The 25,968-nt window shown below is 44.8% G+C and overlaps 1 protein-coding gene across 1 annotated transcript in view; it reads left to right on the top strand.

Annotated features, from left to right (window-relative positions):
• Positions 1 to 25,968, top strand: part of LOC144483806 (uncharacterized) — a 162,745-nt gene that overhangs the window by 74,987 nt on the left and 61,790 nt on the right. Inside the window, 3 exon segments of the mRNA XM_078202344.1 lie at positions 5,848 to 6,156; positions 8,752 to 9,039; positions 20,506 to 21,183. Coding sequence (XP_078058470.1) covers positions 5,848 to 6,156; positions 8,752 to 9,039; positions 20,506 to 21,183 — 1,275 coding nt within the window.

Consider the following 25,968-nt stretch of genomic DNA (forward strand, 5'->3'; position numbering starts at 1 on the left):
ACTTTTTCCTTACTTGAAACACAGCTTTAAATGGTCCGTTTGTTTCCAGATTCAGTTCCATGAGCAACGCCTTCAACTAAACAAAATGAAAACACTGCAGCTGCTGGAAATCTGAAATGAAAAGAGAAAACGTTGGAAATACTCATCAGGTTAGACAGCATCTATGGAGACAGAAACAAAGTTTGCAGTCACTGATGCTCCTCTAATGAAACACATACCAATAGCTGCTGTTTAACGGGGCCGTGGATCCCACAATCCCCTGTGCCCCAGAAACAGCTCTATCCATCACACACATTTCCCATTATGACACTTCTATGTCAAGAGGGCAAGCTGTTTAAAAGTCATTAAGTTCCATTTTTGCGTGTTGATGTTCATTAAAGATACGGATCGACTTCCTCCTCATTATGTATCAATTTCAGATACTTTGGTCGAGAATTTCCATTCCCCTACTTTCTGGTGGATAATGGATGCCTTGAGTACTTAGATTACAGTATAATTTGATTCCTAATGTTATTGACTGCACCCCTATCCCTAATTTTTACATCGCAGCAAAAAAAGCTCACTGTTCACAAATGAGCAGTTTCGATGGCGTGCGCTTTACCCACCATTCCTCGCGGTGGGGAATGTCCCCTATCCCCAGCACAGGAGAGTTGTGCATGCGCAGTGAAACAGTGTTTGACGCATGCGCAGCGTGGATGATGGCAATGGGGAGAGACATTCGTCTGTCTCATCAGCAACCGGTAAGGATGCGGATACATGGAGGGATGATTGGAACCGGCAGATGGACGGAGAGGGTTTCTAAATATCTGGTGAAGATCTCAAACCTCTAATAGTAATCCGCAGGTCCCGTGTTTGCAGCTTCAGGCCTTTTTCCCGGGACGAGGCTCAGGTTAAGAGCCACCATCTTGATTCAGCAGGGAGCGGAGCGCATGCGCTGGGATCTTAGTGACGCAACAGTGAGTGGGAGGGGCTTCGGCGTTTTCTGCTCCCAACTGGGTCCTAGTGACCGGATAGCACAGCAAACTGAGCAACAGGTTTTAAACAGCTTCACCCACTCCCAGGCTGCAGTTGATGTTTGCAGCCGAGAGAAGTCTGTGGGCAATGTACATAGTCCAGAAGTTGTTTTTTCCTGTTTGGCGCAAGAGTGGTACGGGAATTGTGGCCAAGCCATGGCTTACAAGGGAAATTAGAGGTAGTATCAGATTCAAGGAAGAAGCATACAAATCGGCAAGAAAAAGCAATAGATCCGAGGATTGGGAACAGTTTAAAATTCAGCAAAGGAGGACCAAGGGATTGATTAAGGGAAAAATGGAGTATGAAAGTAAGGTAGCAGGGAATAGAAAAACTGACTGTAAAAGTTTCTATAGATATGTAAAAGATTGACAAAAACAAATGTTAGAAATGGGAGAATTCATAATGGGGAATAAAGAAATGGCTGAGGAATTAAATTGGTACTTTGCTTCAGTCTTCACAAAGGAAGACATGAATAATATACCAGATGGGCTGAGAGAAACATATTTTAGTCAGGGGCTGAAGGAAATCAGCATCAGTTGAGAAGTTTTTGGGGAAATTGATGGGATTGAAGGTGGATAAATCTCCAGGTCCAGATAAGCTTCATCCCAGAGTACTTAAGGAAGTGGTCCTGGAAATAGTAGATACATTGGTGGTTATTTTCCCAAATTCTTTGGAATCGGTAATAGTTCCTGCAGATTGGAGGGTAGCTAATGTAAACCCACTATTCAAAAAGGGAGGGAGAGAGAAAACAGGGAACTATAGACAAGTGAGCCTAACATTGGTACTGGGGAAGTTGCTGGTGTCTATTATCAAGGATTTCACAACTCGGCATTTGGAAGGCAGTGGTATAATCAGACAAAGACAGCATGGATTTACAAAAGGGAAATCATGCTTGACGAATCTATTGGAATTTTGTAAGGATGTAAGTAATAGAGTTGACCGAGGAGAACCAGTGGATGTGGTTTATTTAGACTTTCAGAAGGCTTTCGACAAGGTCTCACATAACAGACTGCTATGTAAAGTTAAAGGACATGGGATTGCAGGTAATGTCTTGAGATGGATAGAAAGCTGGTTAGCAGATAAGAAGCGAAGAGTTGGCATAAATGAGTCTTTTTCTGATTGGCAGTCAGTGACTAGTGGGGTTTGGCAGGGATATGTGCTTGGACCCCAACTCTTCACATTATATATTAATGATTTGGAAGAGGGAACGGAATGTATTATTTCCAAATTTGCAGATAATACAAAGTTGGGTGGGAGGGTGAGCTGTGAGGAGGCTGCAGAGATGCTTTAGCGTGATTTGGACAGGCTGAGTGTGTGGGCATCTGCATGGCAGATGCAGTATAATGTGGATAAATGTGAGATTATCCACTTTGGTAGCAATAATAGGAAGACAGATTATTACTTGAATAGGTGTAAATTGAGGGAGGGGTATACTCAACAAGATGTTGGATTCCTCGTGCATCAGTCGCTGAAAGTAAGCATGCAGGTACAGCAGGCAGTAAAGAAGGCAAATGATCTGTAGGCCTTCATAGCAAGAGGATTTGAGTATAGGGATAGGGATGTTTTGCTGCAGTTCTATGGGGCGTTGGTGAGGCCACACCTGGAGTATTGTGTACAGTTTTGGTGTCCTTATCTGAGGAAGGATGTCCTTGTTATAGAGGGAGTACAGCGAAGGTTTACCAGGCTGATTCCTGGGATGGCAAGTCAGTCATATGAGGAGAAACTAAATCGGTTAGGATTATATTCACTGGAGTTTGGAAGAGTGGGATCTCATAGAAACTTAAAAATTCTAACAGGGTTAGACAGGGTAGATACAGGAAGAATGTTCCCAATGGTGGGGGGAGTCCAGAACTCGGGGTCATAGTTTGAGGATAAGGGGTAAACCTTTTAGAACTGAGGTGAGGAGAAATTTCTTCATCCAGAGGGTGATGAATGTGTGGAATTCACTGCCACAGAATATAGATCAAGGGATATGGAGGAACAGGAGTGGGGTGGGGGGGGGATTAGGATATTGAATTTGATGATCAACCATGACCATAATGAATGGCGGAGCAAGTTCGAAGGCTGAATGACCTACCCCCACTTCTAGATTCTATGTTTCAGTGAGAGAAGTTGCCTGAAGCGGTGGCAAAGAATTTGGTTACACTTCAGCCCCAGGCTCCTCATGTTTACATAGAAACATACTAGAAAATATAAGTCGGGAGGAGGCTATTCGGCCCTTCGAGCTTGCTCCGCTGTTCATTCTGGTCACGGCTGATCGTCAAATTCAATATCGTAATCCCGCCTCCCCCCCCCCCCCCACCCCACCCCCCCGTATCCCTTGATCCCCAAGAAATGTATCTAATTCCTTATTGAAATCAGACTCTACTACTTTTGAGGAAGGGACTTCCGAAGATTCAAGACTCTGAATGAAATAAAACCTTCTCAGCTCTGTCTTCAATGGGCAGCACTGTTTTTTAAACAGTGACCCCCAGATTCTCCCATAAGAGTAAACATCCTCTCCACATCCAAGACCTTTCAGAATCTCGAAGGTTTAAATTAAGTTGCCTCTTACTCTTTTAAAGTCGAGCAGAAGCTAAACTTGAGCAGAGAATGTCTCTGGTGTTATTATGTGGTCATGATGTGGAGATGCCAGCGTTGGACTGGGGTAAACACAGTAACAGTTTTAACAACACCAGGTTAAAGTCCAACAGGTTTATTTGGTAGCAAATACCATTAGCTTTCGGAGCGCTGCTCCTTCGTCAGATAGAGTGGAAATCAGATTTTCCAGTCATAGAGTCATTCCAGCACAGAAGGAGTCCATTGGATAACTCGAGTCCATACCGACTCTCACTGTAACTTCATAGTTTTTCACAGTTTTTTTGTGATTTTCACAGTGACTTCATTGCAGTGTTAATGTCAGCATGCTTGTGACGCGAATTAATAAATTATCAAAAGTAAACTATAAATCCTCTGTCGTGCAATTCTGTCCGTCTGGAGTGGGTCCCATTCTGTAACCCTGCAGCACCCATCCAATCTCATTTAGAAATTATTGATCATCTCTGCTTGACTACCCCCACAGGCAGCAAGTTCAAGATCATAATTAATCACAACCCCCTGTATCTTCACCAACTGGAGCCATCCGATCCATTAAATATATTTTTAGTTCAGTCAGAGCAGAGATATTTGTATCATCGATAGTCACAGGTGAGGTGCCTGAAGACTGGAGGGTGGCAAATGTTGTGCCTTTGTTTGAAAAGGGCTGCAGGGAAAAGCCTGGGAACTGCAGGCCAGTGAGCCTCACATGGGTAAGTTGTTGGAAGGTATTTTGAGAGACAGGATCTACAGGCATTTAGAGATGCAATGACTGATTAGGGACAGTCAGCATGGCTTTGTGAGTGGTGAAGAAGGCATTCAGCGTGCTTGGTTTCATTGGTCAGAACATTGAATACAGGAGTTGGGATGTCTTGTTGAAGTTGTACAAAACATTGGTAAGGCCACACTTGGAATGCTGTGTACAGTTCTGGTCACCCTATTATAGAAAGGATATTATTAAACCAGAAAGAGTGCAGAAAATAATTATTAGGATGCTACTGGGACTTGATGGTTTGAGTTATAAGGAGAGGCTGGATAGACTGGAACTTTTTTGTCTGGAGTGTCGGAGGCTTAGGGGTGATCTTATAGAGGTCTATAAAATAATGAGGGGCACAGATCAGCTAGATAGTAAATATCTTTTCCCAAAGTAGGGGAGTCTAAAACTAGAGGGCATAGGTTTAAGGTGAGAGGGGCAATTTTTTCATACAGAGAATGGTGAGTGTCTTGAACAAGCTGCCAGAGGTAGTAGTAGAGGCGGGTACAATTTTGATTTTTAAAAAGCATTTAGACAGTTACATGGGTAAGATGGGTACAGAGGGATATGGGCCAAATGCAGGCAATTGGGACTAGCTTAGGGGTTAAAAAAAAAGGCGGCATGGACAAATTGGGGCGAAGGGCCTGTTTCCATGCTGTAAACCTCTGTGACTCTCGAGACTGTCTGGCAGCCTGCATGGAGATTTTCAGCTCTCTGTGTCCAGGACAGGAAGCAGCGAGCATGGATCTGTCAATCAGCCTCAATCAGCACTTTCAAGAGAATATGGAGGGTGAATATTAGATACAGCAGAGTGAGAATGGAGGGAGAGTGTGTGGGATGGAGATTTACAGCTTTTGGGGAATGAGAGAGGAAAGAATGTTCCACAGAAACTAGAATTGCCTGTTCTGAATTTTGATCCTGTACTGACTGTGATGACTTTTGTAAACTCCTTTTACAGGATATTAGAAGGTGAAGATTTACAGACAGAATTCTTAAACCAAACGTCACATCAACATCTGACAGAGTCACTCAATTCAACGGGACCTGAATATCATCGGCCTTTGAATCTAGAAGGAGAAATGTTTTTCTGTTCTGTCTGCTTCAGGAGATTTTAAACATCAGTGTGACTGGAAAGCACCGAGACATACACACACCAGGGAGAGAGTGCTCTAGTGCAATGCGTGTGGAAAACGCTTCAGTTGCACAGCCTGAAAAAACATCGCAGCATTCACAGCGGGGAGAGACTGTACCCGTGTTCTGTGTGTGGATGAGGTTTCAACTGATTGTCCGACCTGGAGAGTCACAAGGACACCTGCACCATGGAGAAACGGTGGAAATGTGGGGACTGTGGGAAGGGATTTAGATACCCTTCTCACCTGGAAACTCATCGACGCAGCCACACTGGGGAGAGACCGTTCACCTGTTCTCAGTGTGGGAATGGATTCAGTCGATTATCCACCCTGCAGACATACCAGCGAGTTCACAATGAGGAAAAGCCATTCATCTGCTTTCATTGTGGGAAGAGATTCACTCAGTCATCCGCCCTGCAGACACACCAGCGAGTTCACAATGAGGAGAGACCATTCATCTGCTCTCAGTGTGGGAAGGGATTCAGTCAGTCATCCAGCCTGCGGACACACCAGCGAGTTCACACTCGGGAGAGGCCGTTTACCTGCTCACAGTGTGGGAATGGGTTCACTCAGTTATCCCATCTGAAGACACACCAACGGTTTCACACTGGGGAGAGGCCGTTCACCTGCCCTCAGTGCGAGAAGGGATTTGCTCAGTTATCCACTCTTCAGACACACCAGCGAGTTCACACCAAGGAGAGACCGTTCACCTGCTCTCAGTGTGGGAAAGGATTCACTCAGTTATCCAATCTGCGGAGACACCAGCGAATTCACGAGTGATTCCAGGGGTTGGATTCTGCTGTTATTGTTTCTGCTCTCAATTACATCCAGGACTGCATTTTGTTCATTCTCACAGTTGGTCAATGGGGAGGGTCGGAGGGTTTCTTTCTGCTGGACTGGCCGGTCTCACCACTTTGCCTCCAGTGGGCTGATAATCTTTTAACCTTGTTGCGAATATCTGGCTTTGGATTTCTCAAGGATCACAGAGTGAAAGAGCGTTAGGAAGTTAAAAGATATTTTGTTCACAATTATGTTTGGAAGCCTCGCAAAGCACGCAGAGGGAGTAGTGAGCATGAGGAACTGAAAGAGATTAGTATTCGTGAAAAAGTAGCACTGGAGAAATTAATGGGGTTGGAAGTGAATAAATCCCCAAAAGCTGCTGATCTACATCCCAGAGTTGGAAGAGGTGGCTGTGGAGATAGTGGATACATTGGTGGTCACCTTTCCAAATTCTATAGATTGTGGAATGGTTGCTGCAGATTGGAAGGTGGTAAATGTAACCCCACTGTTTAAGGAGGGAGAGAGAAAACGGGGAACCACAGACCCATCAGCCTGACATCAGCCGGAGGGAAAATGCTACAATCTATTGTACAGGATGTGATAACAGATGAATATGCACATTCAGAACAGGGGTACGTCCCTCAAGCCTGCTCCACCATTCAATACATACACAGCTGATCTGATTGTAACCTCAACTTCACATTCCCACCGACCCCCCAATGAGCTTCAGACTAAAACTCCCTCCTCGGGCAACATCTGGAAGAAATCAATGTTTCCCCCTTTCCATTTCTTTTCTCATTCTGGGGGGAATTGGGGACTTGCAGCAACTGAAGGGAAAGGAAGTGAATCCAGGGAGGCTGCAGACTCTGGAAAGGTTGGCCCAGGTCTCTCTCTCTCTCTCTTAAAGACATTGACATAATTTCCTCTCTCAGCTTGACACATGTATTTGTCAGGCTAAAAGGATGGTCTCTTTTCTAATGTTCACGGACTGGTTTCCCCAGGAGATAGAAACCTGCTCGACCATCCATTATGATCATGGCCGATCATCCCTCCCAATATCCCTTCAGCGCCGAGAACTCTATCTAATTTCTTCTTGAAATCACACAATGTCTTGGCTTCAGCTACTTTCTGTGGGAGTGAATTCCACACATTCACCATTCTCTGGGTGAGGAAATTTCTCACTTCAGTCCTGAAAGGTTGACCCCTTATCCTCAACTCCCCCACCGTCAGGAACATCGAGAGATGGCTGACATTTAAGGGGACAGTAAATATAGGACAGACATCTGTCTAATGTTGTTACATGGTGCATAATTGGTTCTGTAACAAAATACATTTATTATTTCTAGTTTTGTAATATAGTACTTCAGCGACATTATATATTTCCATTATACATTCACAGCACAGGTGTCCATTCAGTAACTCGAGTCCATGCCGACTTTCTGTCGGACAATACAGTCAGTCCCACTACCCCTCTATAGCCCTGTTCCCCTGCAAGTTTATTTCCTTCAGATGCCCAACCCAATTTATTTTAAATTATTTTTCTCCACTTCCACCACTGGTGTGATTTTCTGATTATACCCACTCGCTGTCTAAATAATGTTCTTCCTCACACACCCCCTACTCTATCTCAAATTAAAAGATACAGTACTCTCGATCAAACATTTTCTGGACAGTTAATTGTGCATCTGAAGAGATATATGTACATTTACTGAATTAAAATGTTTGGGTGTCTGACTCCAGAACCTTGTATCGATAGATCAACATGACTCACTGATTCAGGAGAATTGGGAGGGTGAATATTAGACACATCAGAGTGAGAATGGAGGGACAGTGTGTGGGACGGAGATTTACAGCTTTTGGGATTTTTAAAAATGTATTAGTGTCACAAGTCGGCTAACATTAACACTGCAATGAAGTTACTGCGAAAATCCCCAAGTCGCCACACTGTTTGGGTACACCAAGGGAGAATTTAGCATGGCCAATCCACCTAACCCGTGGATTGTGGGAGGAAACTGGAGCACCTGAAGGAAACCCATGCAGTCACGGGGAGAATGTGCAGACTCCACACATCCCATCAACATCTGACAGAGTCACTCAATTCACCGGGACCTGAATATCATCAGCCTTTGAATGTAGGAGAAATGTTTGTCTTTTTTGTCTGCAACAGAAAATTTTAAACTGGAAAAGCACCTGGACGCACAGAGATCCGAGTGAGAATGTTTCAGCTTTAACTAGTTACACAGTTTTTCAAAACATTACCCTTTGGAGTCGGGAAAGACACTCTCCGTGGTCTGTGTTTGTGGACACCTCAGTTGGTTCTTGAACGTGGAGAGTCACAAGGACACCTGCACCATGGAGAAACCTTGGGAATGTGGGAAGGGATTCGTTACCCCATCAAGACTGGAAAGTCACCGACGCGTTCACACTGGGGAAAGGCCATTTACTTGCCCTGATTGTGGGAAGGGAGTCACTCAGTTATCCCACCTGTGGACACACCAGTGAATTCACACTGGGGAGAGGCCTTTTATCTGCACTGAATGTGGGAAGGGATTCACTCAGTCATCTAACCTGCTCGGACACCAGCGAGTTCACACTGGGGAGAGGCCTTTTATCTGCACTGAATGTGGGAAGGGATTCACTCAGTCATCTAACCTGCTCGGACACCAGCGAGTTCACACTGGGGAGAGGCCTTTTATCTGCACTGAATGTGGGAAGGGATTCACTCAGTCATCTAACCTGCTCGGACACCAGCGAGTTCACACTGGAGAGAGGCCATTCACCTGCACTGAGTGTGAAAAGGGATTCAGAGATTCATCCACTCTGCAGAAACACCAGAGAGTTCACACTGGGGAAAGACCATTCACTTGCTTTGATTCTGGGAAGCAATTCCAAGATTCCTCCACCCAGGTGAGACACCATCAATTTTATACGGGGAGAGGCCGCTCACCTGCTCTGACTGTGGGAAGGGATTCACTCAGTTATCCACCCTGCAGACACACCAGCGAGTTCACAATTGCTTACATGAGGTGGATTCTTCTGTTAATCACATCCAGGACTGAACCATGTTCATTCTGACAGTTGGTGACGTGGGAGGGTCGGAGGGTTTCTTTGAGCCTGGGAGGGCACATTTCCACTGAATGATCCACAAAAACTGATGAAGGACATTTATTTACTCCAGGAGAGTAAATAGTGTTTTCCCCCGACTACATGCAGTTCTACAATAAACGCAGAAAGAACTGGAAAAATGCAGCCGGTCTGGCAGCATCTGTGGAGAAGAATTTTGTAGAACAGAAGCAAAAGGCGAGGTAATGGTTGTTGTAAAGAAGTGAGTGTTCAGGACAGAATAATGAACATCTCTGTCTGAAACAAAAAAACCATGAAAACAAGTTCAGGGTGTGAAGTTGTTGAACTCAATGTTGAGTCCAGAAGGCTGTAAAGTGCCTCATCGGAAGATGAGGGGCTGTTTGTCCAGCTTGTGTTGGGCTTCTCCGGAACATTGCAGCAGGTCGAGGACAGAAATGTGAGCGTGAGAACAAGGTGGTGAATTCTAATGGCAAGCAAGCGGAAAGTCAGGGTCATGCTTGTGGACTGAGCGGAGGTGTTCCACAAAGAGGGCAGGGAACAGGCTGCAGGTGAATTAAAGAGAAACCATTTGTGTACAGAACATTGTGAACATCCTTTTACTCTGGTTGTCTTTGATCCTCAAGTCATTTTCTGTTTATTTTAACCATGTTCTGTTTCATTGATAAACTTTTATCAGTAAAAATATTTGATTGTTCTGGACTTTTCCTGGTGAGATTGATGCACTTTAGGGAAAGTGGGTGAGAGGGGTTGGCAGGCTCTTTAACAGAAAGTGAGTCCCTCTAAGGTAATTGGCAAAGGAGCCAGAGGGGGAGATGAGATTTTATTTTTTTGACAAAGCGAGTTGTTCTGAACTGCCTGAAAGCAGATTCAATAGAATCTTTCCAAAGGGCAAAGACTTGAAAGGGAAGAATTTGCAGGACTGTGGGGACAGATCAGTGTGGTAGGATGAATCAGACAGTCCTTTCAAAGAGATAGCAGGGGCACGATGGGCTGAATGGACTCCTGCATCCTGTCAATCTCAGCCTCCTGCTTTTCTGCAGGTTAAAAGGGACAGAATTCAGTGCAGCCTCTTCCCTGTATCTGTATTTAAAGAGACAGGTTTCTCTTTAGCTCTGAGTGACTGATATAACAATTGGTTGGAGGCCCATTTCCCACTCAGTCCTCCGGCACCTTCCTGTCTCTCTATTAGTGCGATGCCCATGGCAGTTTCCCAACTGGGGCACAGGCCCCATTATTCTCAGCTAAATTCAGCCCTCAGCTCCGTCACCTGGCTGTCATTAACACAAGCAATAGAGAGACAGAAAGGTGTCCCAGGCTCAAATGGGAAATCGAAACGTGTGGCTTTTAATGAACTGTTAACATCTCTGATGATCAACAATTTTTAAAAAATGAATTCTAAACCCAGGAAACAAATTAAAGAATCACATGACAAAACTTCAAGTTTTCTGATGTTTACTCCAACAAACTGGAAACAACAATGATTAAACACTTTTTTATAGGGAACATAGCCCTTAAACTATAAAATTAAACTTTGCCCTTTTACTCTTAACACCATTAAATATCCACTCAATGGATATATTTTACCCTGCCTTGGAATGTGACACTCTTTCTCCAAAAACCAGCCCAAAGTGATTCTTTACTCCCCAAGGGTTTATTTCCATTGTTTTCCTTTTCCAGTCGGGCAACCTTTAATCCCAGAACTGTCCTTCACAGTGATGGTTCTCCTGGACATTTTCCCACTAACACAAGCAAGGCGAATCTTCCAGCCTTGGTTCACAATTCTCAGAAATTTGTGACCAACATTCGACATCGGAGCAGAAGTCGGCCATTTGGCCCTTTGAGTCTGCTCCACCGTTTATTTACATCATGGCTGATCTTTTTGTGTTGCGTTCTCGTGCTATACCCGATACTTTAGATTCCCTTATCCAACAAGAACTGGTATAAAGGCAAAATTCTGCTGTTGTTGGAATCGCAAAACAAAAACAGAAAATGCTGGACAATCTCAGCAAGTCTGACAGCATCTGTAGAGAGAGAATAGAGACAACATTTTGAGTCAGGATTACTCTTTGTCAGAGGTGAAGACAAGGAAAATCTGACAAAATTTATCCTGTGAGGGTCAAGAATTGGGAAGCAATCTATTAAACCTCCTCTGAAGCACTCTCAATGCATTTGTATCATTTCTTAAATAGGAGACAAAGCTGCACCCAGTGTTCAAGATGCAGTCTCAGCAACGCCCTGTATAACTGAAGCAGAACATCTTTACTTCTCTGTTCAATTTCTCTCGTAATCGAACAAAGAACAAAGAAAATTACAGCACAGGAACAGACCCTTCGGCCCTCCAAGCCTGCACCGACCATGCTGCCCGACTTAACTAAAACCCCCGACCCTTCCAGGGACCATATCCCTCTATTCCCATCCTATTCATGTACTTGTCAAGACGCTCCTTAAAAGTCACGACCGTATCCACTTCCACTACCTCCCCCGCCAACAAGTTCCAGGCACCCACTACTCTCTGTAAAAAAATCTGCCTTGTACATCTCCTTTAAACCTTGCACCTCGCACCATAAACCTATGCCCCCGAGTAAGTGACTCTTCCACCCTGGGAAAAAGCTTCTGACTATCCACTCTGTCCATGCCCTTCATAATCTTGTAGACTTCTATCAGGTCTCCCCTCAACCTCCGTCACTCCAGTGAGAACAAACCAAGTTTCTCCAACCCCTCAGAGCTAATGCGCTCCATACCAGACAACATCCTGGTAAATCCTTTCTGTACCCTCTCCAAAGCCTCCACATCCTTCTGGTAGTGTGGCGACCAGAATTGAACACTATATTCCAAGTGCGGCCGAACTAAGGTTCTATAAAGCTGCAACATGACTTGCCAATTTTTACACTCAATGCCCTGGCCGATGAAGGCAAGCATGCCGTATGCCTTCTTGACTACCTTCTCCACCTGCATTGCCACTTTCAGTGACCTGTGTACCTGTACACCCAGATCCCTTTGCCTATCAATACTCTGCAGGGTTCTGCCATTTACTGTATATTTCCTCTCTGTATTAGACCTTCCAAAATACATTACCTCACATTTGTCCGGAATAATAAAGGATAACATTCCATTTGTCAGAACTTTGATTTATTTGAACTAAGATTTATGGGGTTCTCTTGTTTACAATAACCTCCCTAATCGTAAATCACACCAGGTTCCAGTGTCTTGACCATGTCACAAGAAAGAGTACTTTAAATGGTGAATTCAGAAAGTTTATTAATCATTAAAAATGTAACAAGTCAGAAAGATAAAAAACAGAGTGTCGATTAACAATTAATAGAGAAAGTTTAACTTTAACAATTGAACAGACTTCTCTCCATCCCTCTCAGACCAGGACATGAAGTGACCGCTCCAAAAACATTGATAACTTGTAAAACCAACAGCTCTCCACACCTCTCTGTAAACATATCTCTCTCCACCTCTCTCTACCAAATTACCTTCTCAAGATCACTTTTTTATACTTTAAAAATGTTAAAAAGCCCATCTTAGCCAATTCCCATAAATCTTCAATTATGAACGAAAATAGACACGAGTTTTCAGGCGATTTAAAAAGAAATGAACTGTCTGCTGAAAGGGTTAACTTTTCTACAGAACCTAAAGGGGTGGGGAGTGAGCAGAAAAAACTTGGCACACAATTACATCACTTTACACAAGTTTAAAACAAAACAAATGATTTTAAACTTCATCTATTAATTTTTTTGTTATATTCCTCAATCTATTTACTTTAATTTGATCAGTTTTTGTTAGGGATGGGTAACTTCTGTTCTTTATAAACTGGTTCACTCATTTTGTTTATTCTACATAGGCTTGGAGAATCAGAACCCAGACTTTATCATCCTTATCCTTTTTCTCCCTTTGTCACCACTCCCTCTGTTTTGTGGGAGGGTCGTGGGGATTCCAATCAGAACTAATCATTTTATCATAAAAGTAAAATACTGCGGATGCTGGAATCTGAAACAACAACAGAAAATGCTGGAAAATCTCAGCAGGTCTGGCAGCATCTGTGGGGACAGAATAGAGCCACTCGACAGTGCAGAAGGAGGCCATTCGGCCCATCAAGTCTGCACCAACCACAATCCCACCGACCCTATCCCCAGCATTTACCCTGGCTAGTCCCCCTGACACTAAGGGGCAATTTATCATGGCCAATCCACCTAACCCGCACTTCTTTGTACTGTGGGAGGAAACCGGAGCACCCGGAGGAAACCTACACAGACACGGGGAGAATGTGCAAACTCCACACAGACAGTGACCCGAGCTGGGAATCAAACCCGGGTTCCTGGACCTGTGAGGCAGCAGTGCGAACCACTGTGCCACCGTGCCGCCCTAGTTTAATTCCAACTCATTCTGAGTAAATATTCTCACCAGGTCCTCTGTTGGGGCTCTGCTAAGCAGCTTTAATGGTCCATGATTGCAGAAACTGAGCAGTCACAGGAATGTGGTCAAGATAGTCCAGTCCCATAATGCCTCTCATTCAATCAGCAGTCCTTCAATTATAACAGAATATGTGGCTGTATGTAGCTGCCTCGGCCGTGGTCAACCCCAACACTGCCTTCCTGAACTGCTGCAATGCCTGAGGTGTAAGTACAGCCACAGTGCTGTTAGGGAGGGATTTCCAGCTACACATTCCAGACTTTCACTAACTGTTGGTGGATATCAGATTGATATATTCCATTCAACCACTCCCAAGGTGAGTTATTCCAATTCCTTTATTGTCCAGGACAAGATATTTACAATATCTTTAAAACAGAAATTAAACATTCCCATTTGATTTCAGGTGTTAACATATTCTGTTAGTTTGTTCTTTATTGTGGGATGTCAGGCTGGGGTTGTTCCCCTTGGAGCAAAGGAGGTTGAGGGGAGATTTGATAGAGGTGACAAGATTCTGACAGGTTTAGATAAGGTGGACAAAGAAAAGCTGTTCCCATTAGCTGATGGGACAAGGACGAGGGGGGACACAGATTTATGGTTTTGAGTCAGAGATGCAGGGGGGGATGTGAGGAAGAATATTTTGGTGCAGCGAATGGTAATGACCTGAAACTCGCTGCCTACGAGGGTGGAGGAAGTGGAGACAATAAACAATTACAAAGGAATTTGGATGGGCATTTGAGGGGGTTTCAAACAAATATAGTGACTCTTAACTTCCTAACACCCTGTCACTCTGTGATCCTTGTGAAATTTGAAACCAGGTATTCGCAACAAGACACAAAGAGCATCAGCCCACTGGAGGCAAAGTCGTGAGACCGGCCAGTCCAGCAGAAAGAAACCCTCCGACCCTCCCCATTGACCAACTGTGAGAATGAACAAAATGCAGTCCTGGATGTAATTGAGAGCAGAAACAATAACAGCAGAATCCAACCCCTGGAATCACTCGTGAACTCGTTGGTGTCTCAGCAGCTGGGATGAAACTCTGAATCCCTTCCCACACTGAGAGCAGGTGAATGGTCTCTCCCCAGTGTGAACTCGCTGGTGTATCTGCAGGCTGGATAATCGAGTAAATCCCTTCCAACATTGAGAGCAGGTGAACGGTCTCTCCCCAGTGTGAACTCGCTGGTGTCTCAACAGGCTGGATGACTGAGTGAATCCCTTCCCACACTGAAGGCAGGTGAATGGCCTCTCCCCAGTATGGACTCGCTGGTGTGTCCGCAGCTGGGATAATCGAGTGAATCCCTTCCCACATCGAGAGCAAGTGAACGGTCTCTCCCCAGTGTGAACTCGCTGGTGAGTCAGCAGGCTGGATGACTGAGTGAATCCCTTCCCACATTGAGAGCAGGTGAATGGCCTCTCCCCAGTGTGAACCCGCTGGTGCATCTGCAGCTGGGATGACTGAGTGAATCCATCCCCACATTGAGAGCAGGTGAATGGCCTCTCCCCAGTGTGAACTCGCTGATGTATCTGCAGTTGGGATGACTGAGTGAATCCCTTCCCACAGTGAGAGCAGGTGAATGGCTTCTCCCCAGTGTGAACTCGCTGGTGTCTCCGCAGGTGGGATGAGTGAGTGAAACCCTTCCCACAGTGAGAGCAGGTGAATGGTCTCTCCCCAGTGTGAACTCGCTGGTGTGTCAGCAGGTTGAATGACCGAGTGAATCCCTTCCCACACTGAGAGCAGGTGAATGGCTTCTCCCCAGTGTGAACTCGCTGGTGTCTCCGCAGGTGGGATGAGTGAGTGAAACCCTTCCCACACTGAGAGCAGGTGAATGGCTTCTCCCCAGTGTGAACTCGCTGGTGTATCCACAGGTGGGATGACTGAGTGAATCCCTTCCCACACTGAGAGCAGGTGAATGGTCTCTCTCCAGTGTGAACTCGCTGGTGTCTCTGAAGGTGGGATGACTGAGTGAATCCCTCCCCACATTGAGAGCAGGTGAACGGCCTCTCTCCAGTGTGAACTCGCTGGTGTCTCTGCAGGCTGGATGACCGAGTGAATCCCTTCCCACACTGAGAGCAGGTGAACGGTCTCTCCCCAGTGTGAACTCGCTGGTGTGACTGCAGGCTGAATGACTGAGTGAATCCCTCCCCACACTGAGAGCAGGTGAATGGTCTCTCCCCAGTGTGGTTGCGCCGATGAGCTTCCAGCAGAGATGGGGCTCTGTATCCCTTCCCACAGTCCCCACATTTCCATGTTTTCTCCATGGTGCAGGTGTCCTTGCCTCTCTCTTGGGTGGACAATCAGTTGAAGCCTTGTCCACACACAGAACACGGGTACCGTCTCTCCCTGCTGTGAATGGTGTGATATTTATTCAGGCTGTGTAACTGGTTAAAGCTCTTTAGTCAGTGCACTGGAAGACTCTCACTCGAGTGTGGCAGTGTGTTGTGCTTTTCCAGTCACACTGATGTTTGAAATCTTTTCAAATCAACAGACCGGACAATCATTTCCCCTTCCAGATTCAAAGGCCGATGATATTCAGCTCCCATGGAATATGACTCTGTCAGATCGAGACGTGACGTTTGAGATTTTTGCCTGTGATTCCTCGTTCAAAGTCCTGTGAAATGAGTTTGCAAAAGTCATCACAGTCAGTATAGGATAGAAATTCAGAGCAGACAATTCTAGTTTCTATGGAACATTCTTTCCTACTTCATTCCAAAAAGTTGTAAATCTCCATCCATATCTGTGGATTCTATTTAAAAATGAAAGTGGATGGGCACTTGAAGGAAATAAACTTTCAGGAGAATGGGGATAGAGAGTGGGAATGGGACTGGAATGTTATACAGAGAGTCAGCATGGACTCGAGTTTCCGAATGGATTCCTTCTGTGCAATAATGGCTTGATGACTGGAAATGTATAACATCGCTACAGCATTATATTACAATGCAAGAAATAATAATAAAAGTATTTTATTACAGAAACATAAATAATATATCTAATCTGGGTACCATATAACAACACTAGACATATCTCTGTCCTATATTAACGTAAATGTCAGCCATCTCCTGGGGAAAGCTGCCCTTTAATTGTGAACATTAGAAAAAAGACCATCCTTTTAGACAGACAAATAAATGTGTCAAGCTGAGGGATCAAAGGATGTTTACCAGGCTGATTCAGGGAATGGCAGGTCTGATGTATGAGGAGAGACTGACTCGGTTAGGATGGTTTTCGTTGGAGTTCAGATGAATGAGGGGGGAATCTCAAAGAGACTTATAAAATTCTTACAGATCTAGACAGGATAGATGCAGGGAGGATGTTTCTGATGGTGGAGGAGTCCAGAACCAAGGGTCACAGTCTGAGGATTCAGGGTAGACCATTTAGGACAGAGGTGAGGAGACATTTCTTCACCCAAAGAGTGGTGAGCCTGTGGAATTCATGACCACAGGAAGTAATTGATGCCAAAACATTGAATGTATTCAAAAGCGGCTAGATATAGCACTTGGGGCGAATGGGATCAAAGGTTATGGGGAGAAAGCAGGATTAGACTATTGAGTTGCTTGATCATCCATGATCTTAATGAATGGCAGAGCAGGCTCGAAGGGCCAAATGGCTTCCTCCTGCTCCTATCTTCTATGTTTCTCTTAAATTTCTTTAAGAGAGAGAGAGAGACCTGGGCCAACCTTTCCTGAGTCTGCACTCTCCCTGGATTCACTTCCTTTCCCTTCAGTTGTTGCAATTCTCCAATTACCCCCAGAATGAGAAAAGAAAGTGTTTTACTCACAGATGTTGGCCTCTTTTAGGTTGAGACTGAAGGAAGTTTGAGTCTGTCTGAAGCTCAATCTTCATTCACACAAAGCCCGCGCTCTGATTGGCTGGAGGACCACGGTCTTTCCGGTCCTCCAAGTCTTCCCATTGGCCAGAGCTGGTGAGCCGAAGTGAATCAGACGTGCGCATGTGCGGATTTTGGGGGAATGCGCATGTGCGGGTGTGGGGCGGGGCCCGGGACACAGCTGGCGCTCTGACCATTGTCTGTCCGGGTCTTCCAGCCTTTCCCATTGGACAACAGCTCAGCGCGGCTGGAGGGCAAAGTCCCGCCCACCCCCACGTGGGGCTCCGCCCCTCATTGTCTGTCTGCGTGGGAGTGACCAATGGGAACTCTGGAGGACCGGCAGTACTCGGGTCCTCCAGCCAATCAGAGCTCCCCTATTGTCTGAATGCGGAAGTTGCACAATGAGCTTGTTCAGCTGCTCATTCCTACCCAGCAAAGCTGCTGCTCTCTCTGAATGAAGATTGAGCTTCAGACAGGCTCAAACTTCCTTCTGTCTTCAACATCTGTGAGTAAAACACTTTCTTTTCTCCCCCTTTCCATTTATTTTCTCATTCTGGGGGAAATTGTTGACTTGCAGCAACTGATCATGAGAAATAGAAGCAGGAGCGGCCACCAGGCCCTTGAAGCCTGTCCCGCCATTCAATCCGATCATAGCTGACTGATGCTGGTTTCAACTCCTTTACTGTGCCATTTCCCCACAGCCCTCGATTCCCCGATCTATGAAATATGTATCCACCTCCACTTTAAATACTTCTAACGATCCAGCCTCCACCACCCTTTGGGGCGGGGAATTCCAGAGCTTCATCATCCTCTGTGAGAAGAAATTTCTGCACACCTCAGTTTTAAATGACTGACCCTTTATTTTGTTTGAGACTCTCCCACTCGTGACAATATGTCACCAGCTACCCTGTCAAGCCCCCTCAGGATCTTATATGTTTCAATAACTCCTTTGTCTTGAAAACCTCAAGGAAACCAGACCGTGACAATTTCCTCCCTCTTGATAGGACAACCCTCCTATCCCAGGAATTAGCCTGGTGAATTTCCCTTGGACTATGTCCAATATTACTATATCCTTGTTTAGGTAAGGGGATCAAAACTGTATGCATTATCCCCGGTGAGGCATCACCAACACACTGTACAGTTGCAACAAAACCTCCCTGTTTTTAAACTCCAACCCCTTTGCAATAAAAGCCAAAATGCCATTTTCCTCCTTAACTCGTGTGGGACCTGCCTGCTTGCTTTTTGTGATTCATGCACAAGAATACCAAGATCCCTCTGTACTTCACTCACCGGCAGCCTCTCTCCATTTCGATAATCTCCCTGTTGATTCCTCCTACTGAAATACATGACCTCACACTTCCCCACTTTAAACTCCATTTGCCAGGTTTAGAAGACAGAGGGGTGACTTTATTGCATCTTCCCCAACTCTCGACTTATCTTTCCCGGCCCTATCCCTGTAGCCCTACATTTTTACCCCACTAATCTACCTAATCTACATCTATTGGGACACAAAGGGGCAATTTAGTACGGCCAATCAATCTAACCCGCACATCTTTGGACTGTGGGAAGAACCTGGAGCACTCAAAAATCCACACAGACATGGCGAGAATGCACATACTCCACACAGACTGTCACCCAAGGCCGGGATTGAACCTGGGTCCCTGGCACTGTGAAGCAGCAGTGCTAACCACTGTGCTGCCATGGCACCATATCTAAATAAACTACAGATTTCTCGCGATCTACCCTCCTTCTTATATCCTCAAACAATTCAAGCAAATTTGTCAAACATAATTTATCTTTCTTAGAACCATGTTGACGAGGTTTGATTATATTCAGCTTTCCTCAATGATTAGCTATTTGCTCTTTGATTATTGACTCCAGCATCTTGCCAATAATAGATGTTAAATTAACTGGCCTATAGTTCTCTGCCTTCTGCCTTTCTCCCTTTTTGACCAAGGTAGTCACATTGACCGATTGCCAATCTTCTGATACTCTCCCGGAATCTAGCAAGTTACAAAAAATTTCAACAAAATTCTCCACTATCTCTTCAGCAACCTCCATTAAAAAGCTAGTGTGCAGTTCATTGGGTCCTGGTGACTTGTCCGCCCTTAGTCACTGAAGGGAAAGGGAGTGAGTCCAGTCTATATAATCCATACATTTTTGGTCCAGTCATATATACATATATCTGTCTGGCAGCCTGCATGGAGATTTCCAGCTCTATGTGTCCAGGACAGGAAGCAGTGAGCATGGATCTGCCAATCAGCGCCTTCAGGAGAATTGGGAGGGTGAATATTAGATACAGCAGAGTGAGAATGGAGGGAGAGTGTGTGGGATGGAGATTCACAGCTTTTGGGGAATGAGAGAGAAAAGAATGTTCCTTAGAAACTTGATTTGTCTGTTCGGAATTTCTATCCTGTACTGACACTGATGACTTTTGTAAATTCCTTTTACAGCATATCAGAAGGTGAGAATTTACAGACAGAAATCTCAAACCAAACGTCACATCAACATCTGACAGAATCACTCAATTCATCGGGACCTCAATATCACTGACCTTTGAATCTAGAAGGGGAAATGTTTCTCTGTTCTGTCAGCTTCTGAAGATTTTAAGCATGTGTGTGACTGGAAAAGCACCAAGACACACACACACACCTGAGTGAGAGTGTTCCAGTGCACTGAGTGTGGAAAGAGCTTTAACCAGTTACACAGCCTGAAAATACATCGCAGCATTCACAGCGGGGAGAGATTGTACCCATGGTCAGTGTGAGATTTAACTGATTGTTTAAACTACAGAGTCACAAGGACCCAAACCATGGGGAAACCGTGGAAATGTGGGGACTGTGGGAAGGGATACATGTGCCCATCTCGGCTGGAGATTCATCGACGCAGTCACACTGGGGAGAGGCCCTTCAGCTGCTGTGTGTGTGGAAAGGGATTCACTCAGTCATCTGAACTGCGGACACACCAACTCGTTCACACTGGGGAGAGGCCATTCACCTGCTGCGTGTGTGGGAAGGGATTCACTCAGTCATCCAGCCTGCAGAAACACCAGCGAGTTCACACTGGGAAGAAGCCATTCACCTGCTGCGTGTGTGGGAAGAAATTCAGTCAGTTATCCAACCAGCAGAGACACCAGCGAGTTCACACTGGGGAGAGACCATTCACCTGCCCTGTGTGTGGGAAGGGATTCCGTCAGTTATCCACCCTGCGGACACACCAGCGAGTTCACACTGGGGAGAGGCCATTCACCTGCACTGTGTGTGGGAAGGGATTCACTCAATTATCCACCCTGCAGTAACACCAGCGAGTTCATACCGGAGAGAGGCCGTTCACCTGCTCTCAGTGTGAGAAAGGATTCACCAACTCTTCCAGCCTGCAGACACACCAGCGAGTTCACACTGGGGAGAGACCATTCACCTGCTCTGTGTGTGAGAAGGGATTCACTAACTCATCCAGCCTGCGGACACACCAGCGAGTTCATACCGGAGAGAGGCCATTCACCTGCCCGAACTGTGAGAAGGGATTCACTAACTCATCCAGCCTGCGGACACACCAGCGAGTTCACACTGGGGAGAGACCATTCACCTGCTCTCAGTGTGGGAAGGGATTCAGAGTTTCGTCCCAGCTGCTGAGACACCAGCAAATTCACGAGTGATTCCAGAGGTTGGATTCTGCTGTTATTGTTTCTGCTCTCAATTACATCCAGGACTGCATTTTGTTCATTCTCACAGTTGGTCAATGGGGAGGGTCGGAGGGTTTCTTTCTGCTGGACTGGTCGGTCTCATGATTTTGCCTCCAGTGGCTGGTGCTCGGTAGTTAAGAGATATTTAGTCAGTATTTCTGTTTGAAAGCCCCCCAAATGCTCATCCAATTTCCTTTGTAATTGTTTATTGTCTCCACTTCCTCCACCCTCGTAGGCAGCGAGTTCCAGGTCATTACCATTCGCTGCATCAAAATATTCTTCCTCACATCGCCCCCCCCTCCCCGCCCCTCCACCCCCCATCCCACATATCTGAACCAAAATCTGCACCCCCTTCGTCCTTGTCCCATCAGCTAATGGGAACAGCTTTTCTTTGTCCACCTTATCTAAACCTGTCAGAATCTTGTCCACCTCTATCAAATCTCCCCTCAACCTCCTTTGCTCCAAGGGGAACAACCCCCGCCTGACATTGACAATAAAGAACAAACTAACAGAATGTGTTAATACCTGAAATTAAATAGGAATGTTTAATTTCTGTTTTAAAGATATTGTGATTATACTTTCCTGGACAATAAAGAAATTGCAATAACTCACCTTGGGTGTGGTTGAATGGAATATATCAATCTGATATCCACCAACAGTGAGTGAAAGTCTGGAATGTGTAGCTGGAAATCCCTCCCTAACAGCACTGTGGGTGTACCGACACCTCAGGCATTGTAGCAGTTCAGGAAGGCAGTGTTGGCGCTGATCGTGGCCGAAGCAGCTACATACAGCCACATATTCTGTTATAATTGAAGGACTGCAGATTGAATGTGAGGCATTATGGGACTGGACTATCTTGACCACATTCCTGTGACTGCTCAGTTTCTGCAATCATGAACCATTAAAGCTGCTTAGCAGAGCCCCAACAGAGGACCTGGTGAGAATAGTTACTCAGAATGAGTTAGAATTAAACTTATTCCAGGACCGGCTGGTGTTCAGCGGCTGAGATTCCCGAATCTGTAAAAAGGGGGTCTGACCAATCAACACACGATGATAGGTAGTTGGTTCAAAGCGTTCCCAGGCATTATTTGAATTATTTTATCATTTATTTATGACCTGATAGTTGGTGAAGTGACGGTATACTCCAAGTAGCACTGGATTGAAAAGCGGACGTCTGAGAGTAGATTCTAATGGTTATAATCCTACCCAAGCATGGCCCGTGAAAAACCAGAGCTCGAGTGGGGACCGGACAGGTCTCTTACCTGACATTTGGAAACTAACAGTAAGAAACTTATCAATACAATGATTAGAGAATAGAGCCAATGTTTTGAGTCTGGATTACACTTCAGAAGAGCTCTTATGGAGGGTCATCTAGACTCGAAACATTGACTCTATTCTCTCTCCACAGATGCTGTCAAACCTGCTGAGATTTTCCAGCATTTTCTGTTTTTGTTTCAGATTCCAGAATCCGCAGTATTTCACTTTTATGATAAAATGATTAGTTCTGACTGGAATCCCCACGACCCTCCCGCAAAACAGAGGGAGTGGTGGCAAAGGGAGAAAAAGGATAAGGATGATAAAGTCTGTGTTCTGATTCTCATGTAGAACTAACAAAATGAGTGAATCAGTTTATAAAGAACAGAAGTTACCCATCCCTAACAAAAACTGATCAAATTAAAATTATTCGGTTGAGGAAGAAAACAAAAAGAATAATAGGTGAAGTTTAAAATTAAGATTGTTTTGTTGTTAGAGAAGATTTTTAAAATTATGTAAAGTGATGTAATTGTGTGCCAAGTTTTTTCTGCTCACTCCCCACCCCTTTAGGTTCTGTAGAAAAGTTAACCCTTTCGGCAGACAGTTCATTTGTTTTTAAATCGCCCAGAAACTTGTCTATTTTGCTTTATAATTGAGGAATAATGGGAACCAGTTAAATGTGGAAATTTTAAGCATAGCCACCAAGACCATATTCACTTGTGGTGTGACCCCGAGTCAGGAACAGTTTCAGAGTCAGCAACCATTACTGAGAACATGGCAGAGGGTCATGCTGCTGTGGATGTTCACCAGGAAATGGTTCCAGCTTTGCCAGTTGACTCTGCTGTGGGAGTGGAAGAGGAATGTTCATTTACAGATTCTCAAACTACCTCTTCACCTCCCATTCCAGAAACACCATTACAAGATTTGCCAGTGGTATTGTACAGGTCGCAATGAAACCACAAAGCTCCTGACAGACTTCCGTATTGTTAAAGACATTACTTTGTTGTGTTTCTGTCCTAATGGGGGATTGAAATTTAAGGGGAGAAGTGTTACAGAGTGTTCTTCTCAACCTCTCTCCCTTCTGAGCACGTGTGGGCTTTGGGTGGGGTTTCAGTCTGCAAGTCCAGGCTGGTTCCAATGCTCCTGTTTCCTTTTGTTTGCCAATGATTTTTAAACTTTGTTATTTATTTATATGAAGAACATCGTGCTTTTAACAACACGTTTGACTACCTTATCTGTGACTGAAGTTCCCACAATTGTAAAGCAGGAGATTAGTTAAATGGACAGCCTGAATTGAGAGACAATTAAAGAATAAATGATTAATTAATACAGCTGTTAGAAAGGCTGGAAATGTAAATTTGAACACAAAAGTTTATAACTTTCAGAATTATAAACATTAAGAACGGTAAAAATGTTGTGGGGATTATACGATGTTCCCTTCTGAGGATAACAGACTAAAAAAAAACAGACAACAAGACTTGTTAGCGTGGCGCTGTGCCACAGGTTCGCACTGCTGCCTCACAGTGCCAGGGACCTGGGTTCGATTCCTGGCTTGGCTGACTATGCGGAGTCTGCACGTTCTCCCCGTGTCTGCGTGGGTTTCCTCCGGGTGCTCCAGTTTGTTCCCACACTCCAAAAGACGTGTGGGTTAGGTGGATTGGCCATGTTAAATTCTCAATCAGTGTATCCGATCAGACGCCAGAGTGTGGCAACTAAGGGATTTTCACAGTAACTTCATTGCAGTGTTAATGTCAGCCTACTTGTGACAGTAATAAATAAACTTTAATACTTTGTTAACCTTGACTGGAGGGAATGAATCAGCTCCTGATCAAGATGTCTCAACATTGAATGACTGATGTTAACCAATTATTGGTCAACACTCAGGCAACCCCACTAAGAGATATCGTTTGAGAGAAAGAATTGTCTTAAAATTCAGACAATGTGTGCAACTAGCTAAAAACCAAACCAGTTTCATTATTGACAAGTCATAGACCAATTGGCTAATTCCCAACAATTGGCTGAGCTGGGCTTTCTACATTTTGAAAGTATAAAAAAGGGGATTCGAGAAACCAATTTGGCAAAAGTTTTTAAAAGTTCAAGGTTTTTTAAAGTTTATTTATTAGTGTCACACATTCACACTGCAATGAAGTTACTCTGAAAATCCCCCAGTCGCCACACTCTGGCGCCTGTTCGGGTAAACTGAGGGAGAATTTAGCATGCTCAATGTATAACCAGCAAGTCCTTCGGTCTGTGGGAGAAAACCCACAGAGGGGGAATGTGCAGACTCTGTACAGACAGTGACCCAAGGTGGAACTCAAACCCGGGTCTCTGGCGCTGTGAGGCAGCAGTGGGAACCACTGTGTCCTACAGAAATGTGTTGGGAGCTGTTGATTTTACAAGTTATCCGTGTTTTCAGAGCCACCACTTCATGTCCTGGTCTGAGAGGGATGGAGGGAAGTTAAAGTTAAGCTTTCTCCTTTACTGTTGATCGATACTTTGCTTTTTTATCTTTCTGACTTGTTACATTTTTAATGGTGAATAAACTTTCTGAATTCACCATTTAAAGTGTTCTTTCTTGCCATATGGTTAAGTCACTGGAACCTGGGTGAGTTATGATTAGGGAGGTTGTTGTAAACAAGTGAACCCCATAAATCTGAGTTCAAACAATTCAAAATTCTTACATATGGAATGCAATCCTTTATTCTGAGAGAAATTGAACATTGAAGTAAAGATGTTCTGCTTCAGTTATACAGGGCGTTGCTGAAACTGCATCTTGACTAGTGGCTGCAGTTTTTGTCTCCTATTAATCAAAGGATCGTAGAATCCCTACAGTACAGACAGAGGCCGTTCTGTCCATCGAGTCTGTACCAAACACCATCCCATCCAGGCCCTATTCCCATAACCACATGCATTTACTCCAGCCAGTCCGCCTGACACTAAAGGTCAATTTATCATGGCCAATCAACCTAACCCACACATCTTTGGACTGTGGGAGGAAACCGGAGCACCCGGAGGAAACCCACGCAGAGAATGTGCAAACTCCACACAGACAGTGACCCGGGCTGGAATTGAACCTGGGTCCCTGGTGTTATGATGCAGCAGTGCTAACCACTGTGCTGCCGTGCTGTCCCATTTTATAAATACCATGGAAGCAGTTCAGAGGAGGTTTACTAGATTGATTCCCAATCCAGTAGTGTGAAATATTAACACTGTTTCTCTCTCCATAAATGTTGCCAGACCTAATGCATTTTTGCAGTTCTTTCTGTATTTATTTCAGATCTACCTGTAGCGGTAGGAAAAATATTTATTATCCAGGATAAATAAATGTCCTTCATCAGCTTTTGTGGATCATTTCAGTGGAAATGTGCTCTCCCAGGCTCAAAGAAGCAAAGTCGTGAGACCGGCCAGTCCAGCAGAAAGAAACCCTCCGACCCTCCCCATTGACCAACTGTCAGAATGAAC

Source organism: Mustelus asterias, unplaced genomic scaffold (assembly GCF_964213995.1).
Source record: "Mustelus asterias unplaced genomic scaffold, sMusAst1.hap1.1 HAP1_SCAFFOLD_79, whole genome shotgun sequence".
Taxonomy (NCBI): Eukaryota; Metazoa; Chordata; class Chondrichthyes; order Carcharhiniformes; family Triakidae; genus Mustelus; species Mustelus asterias.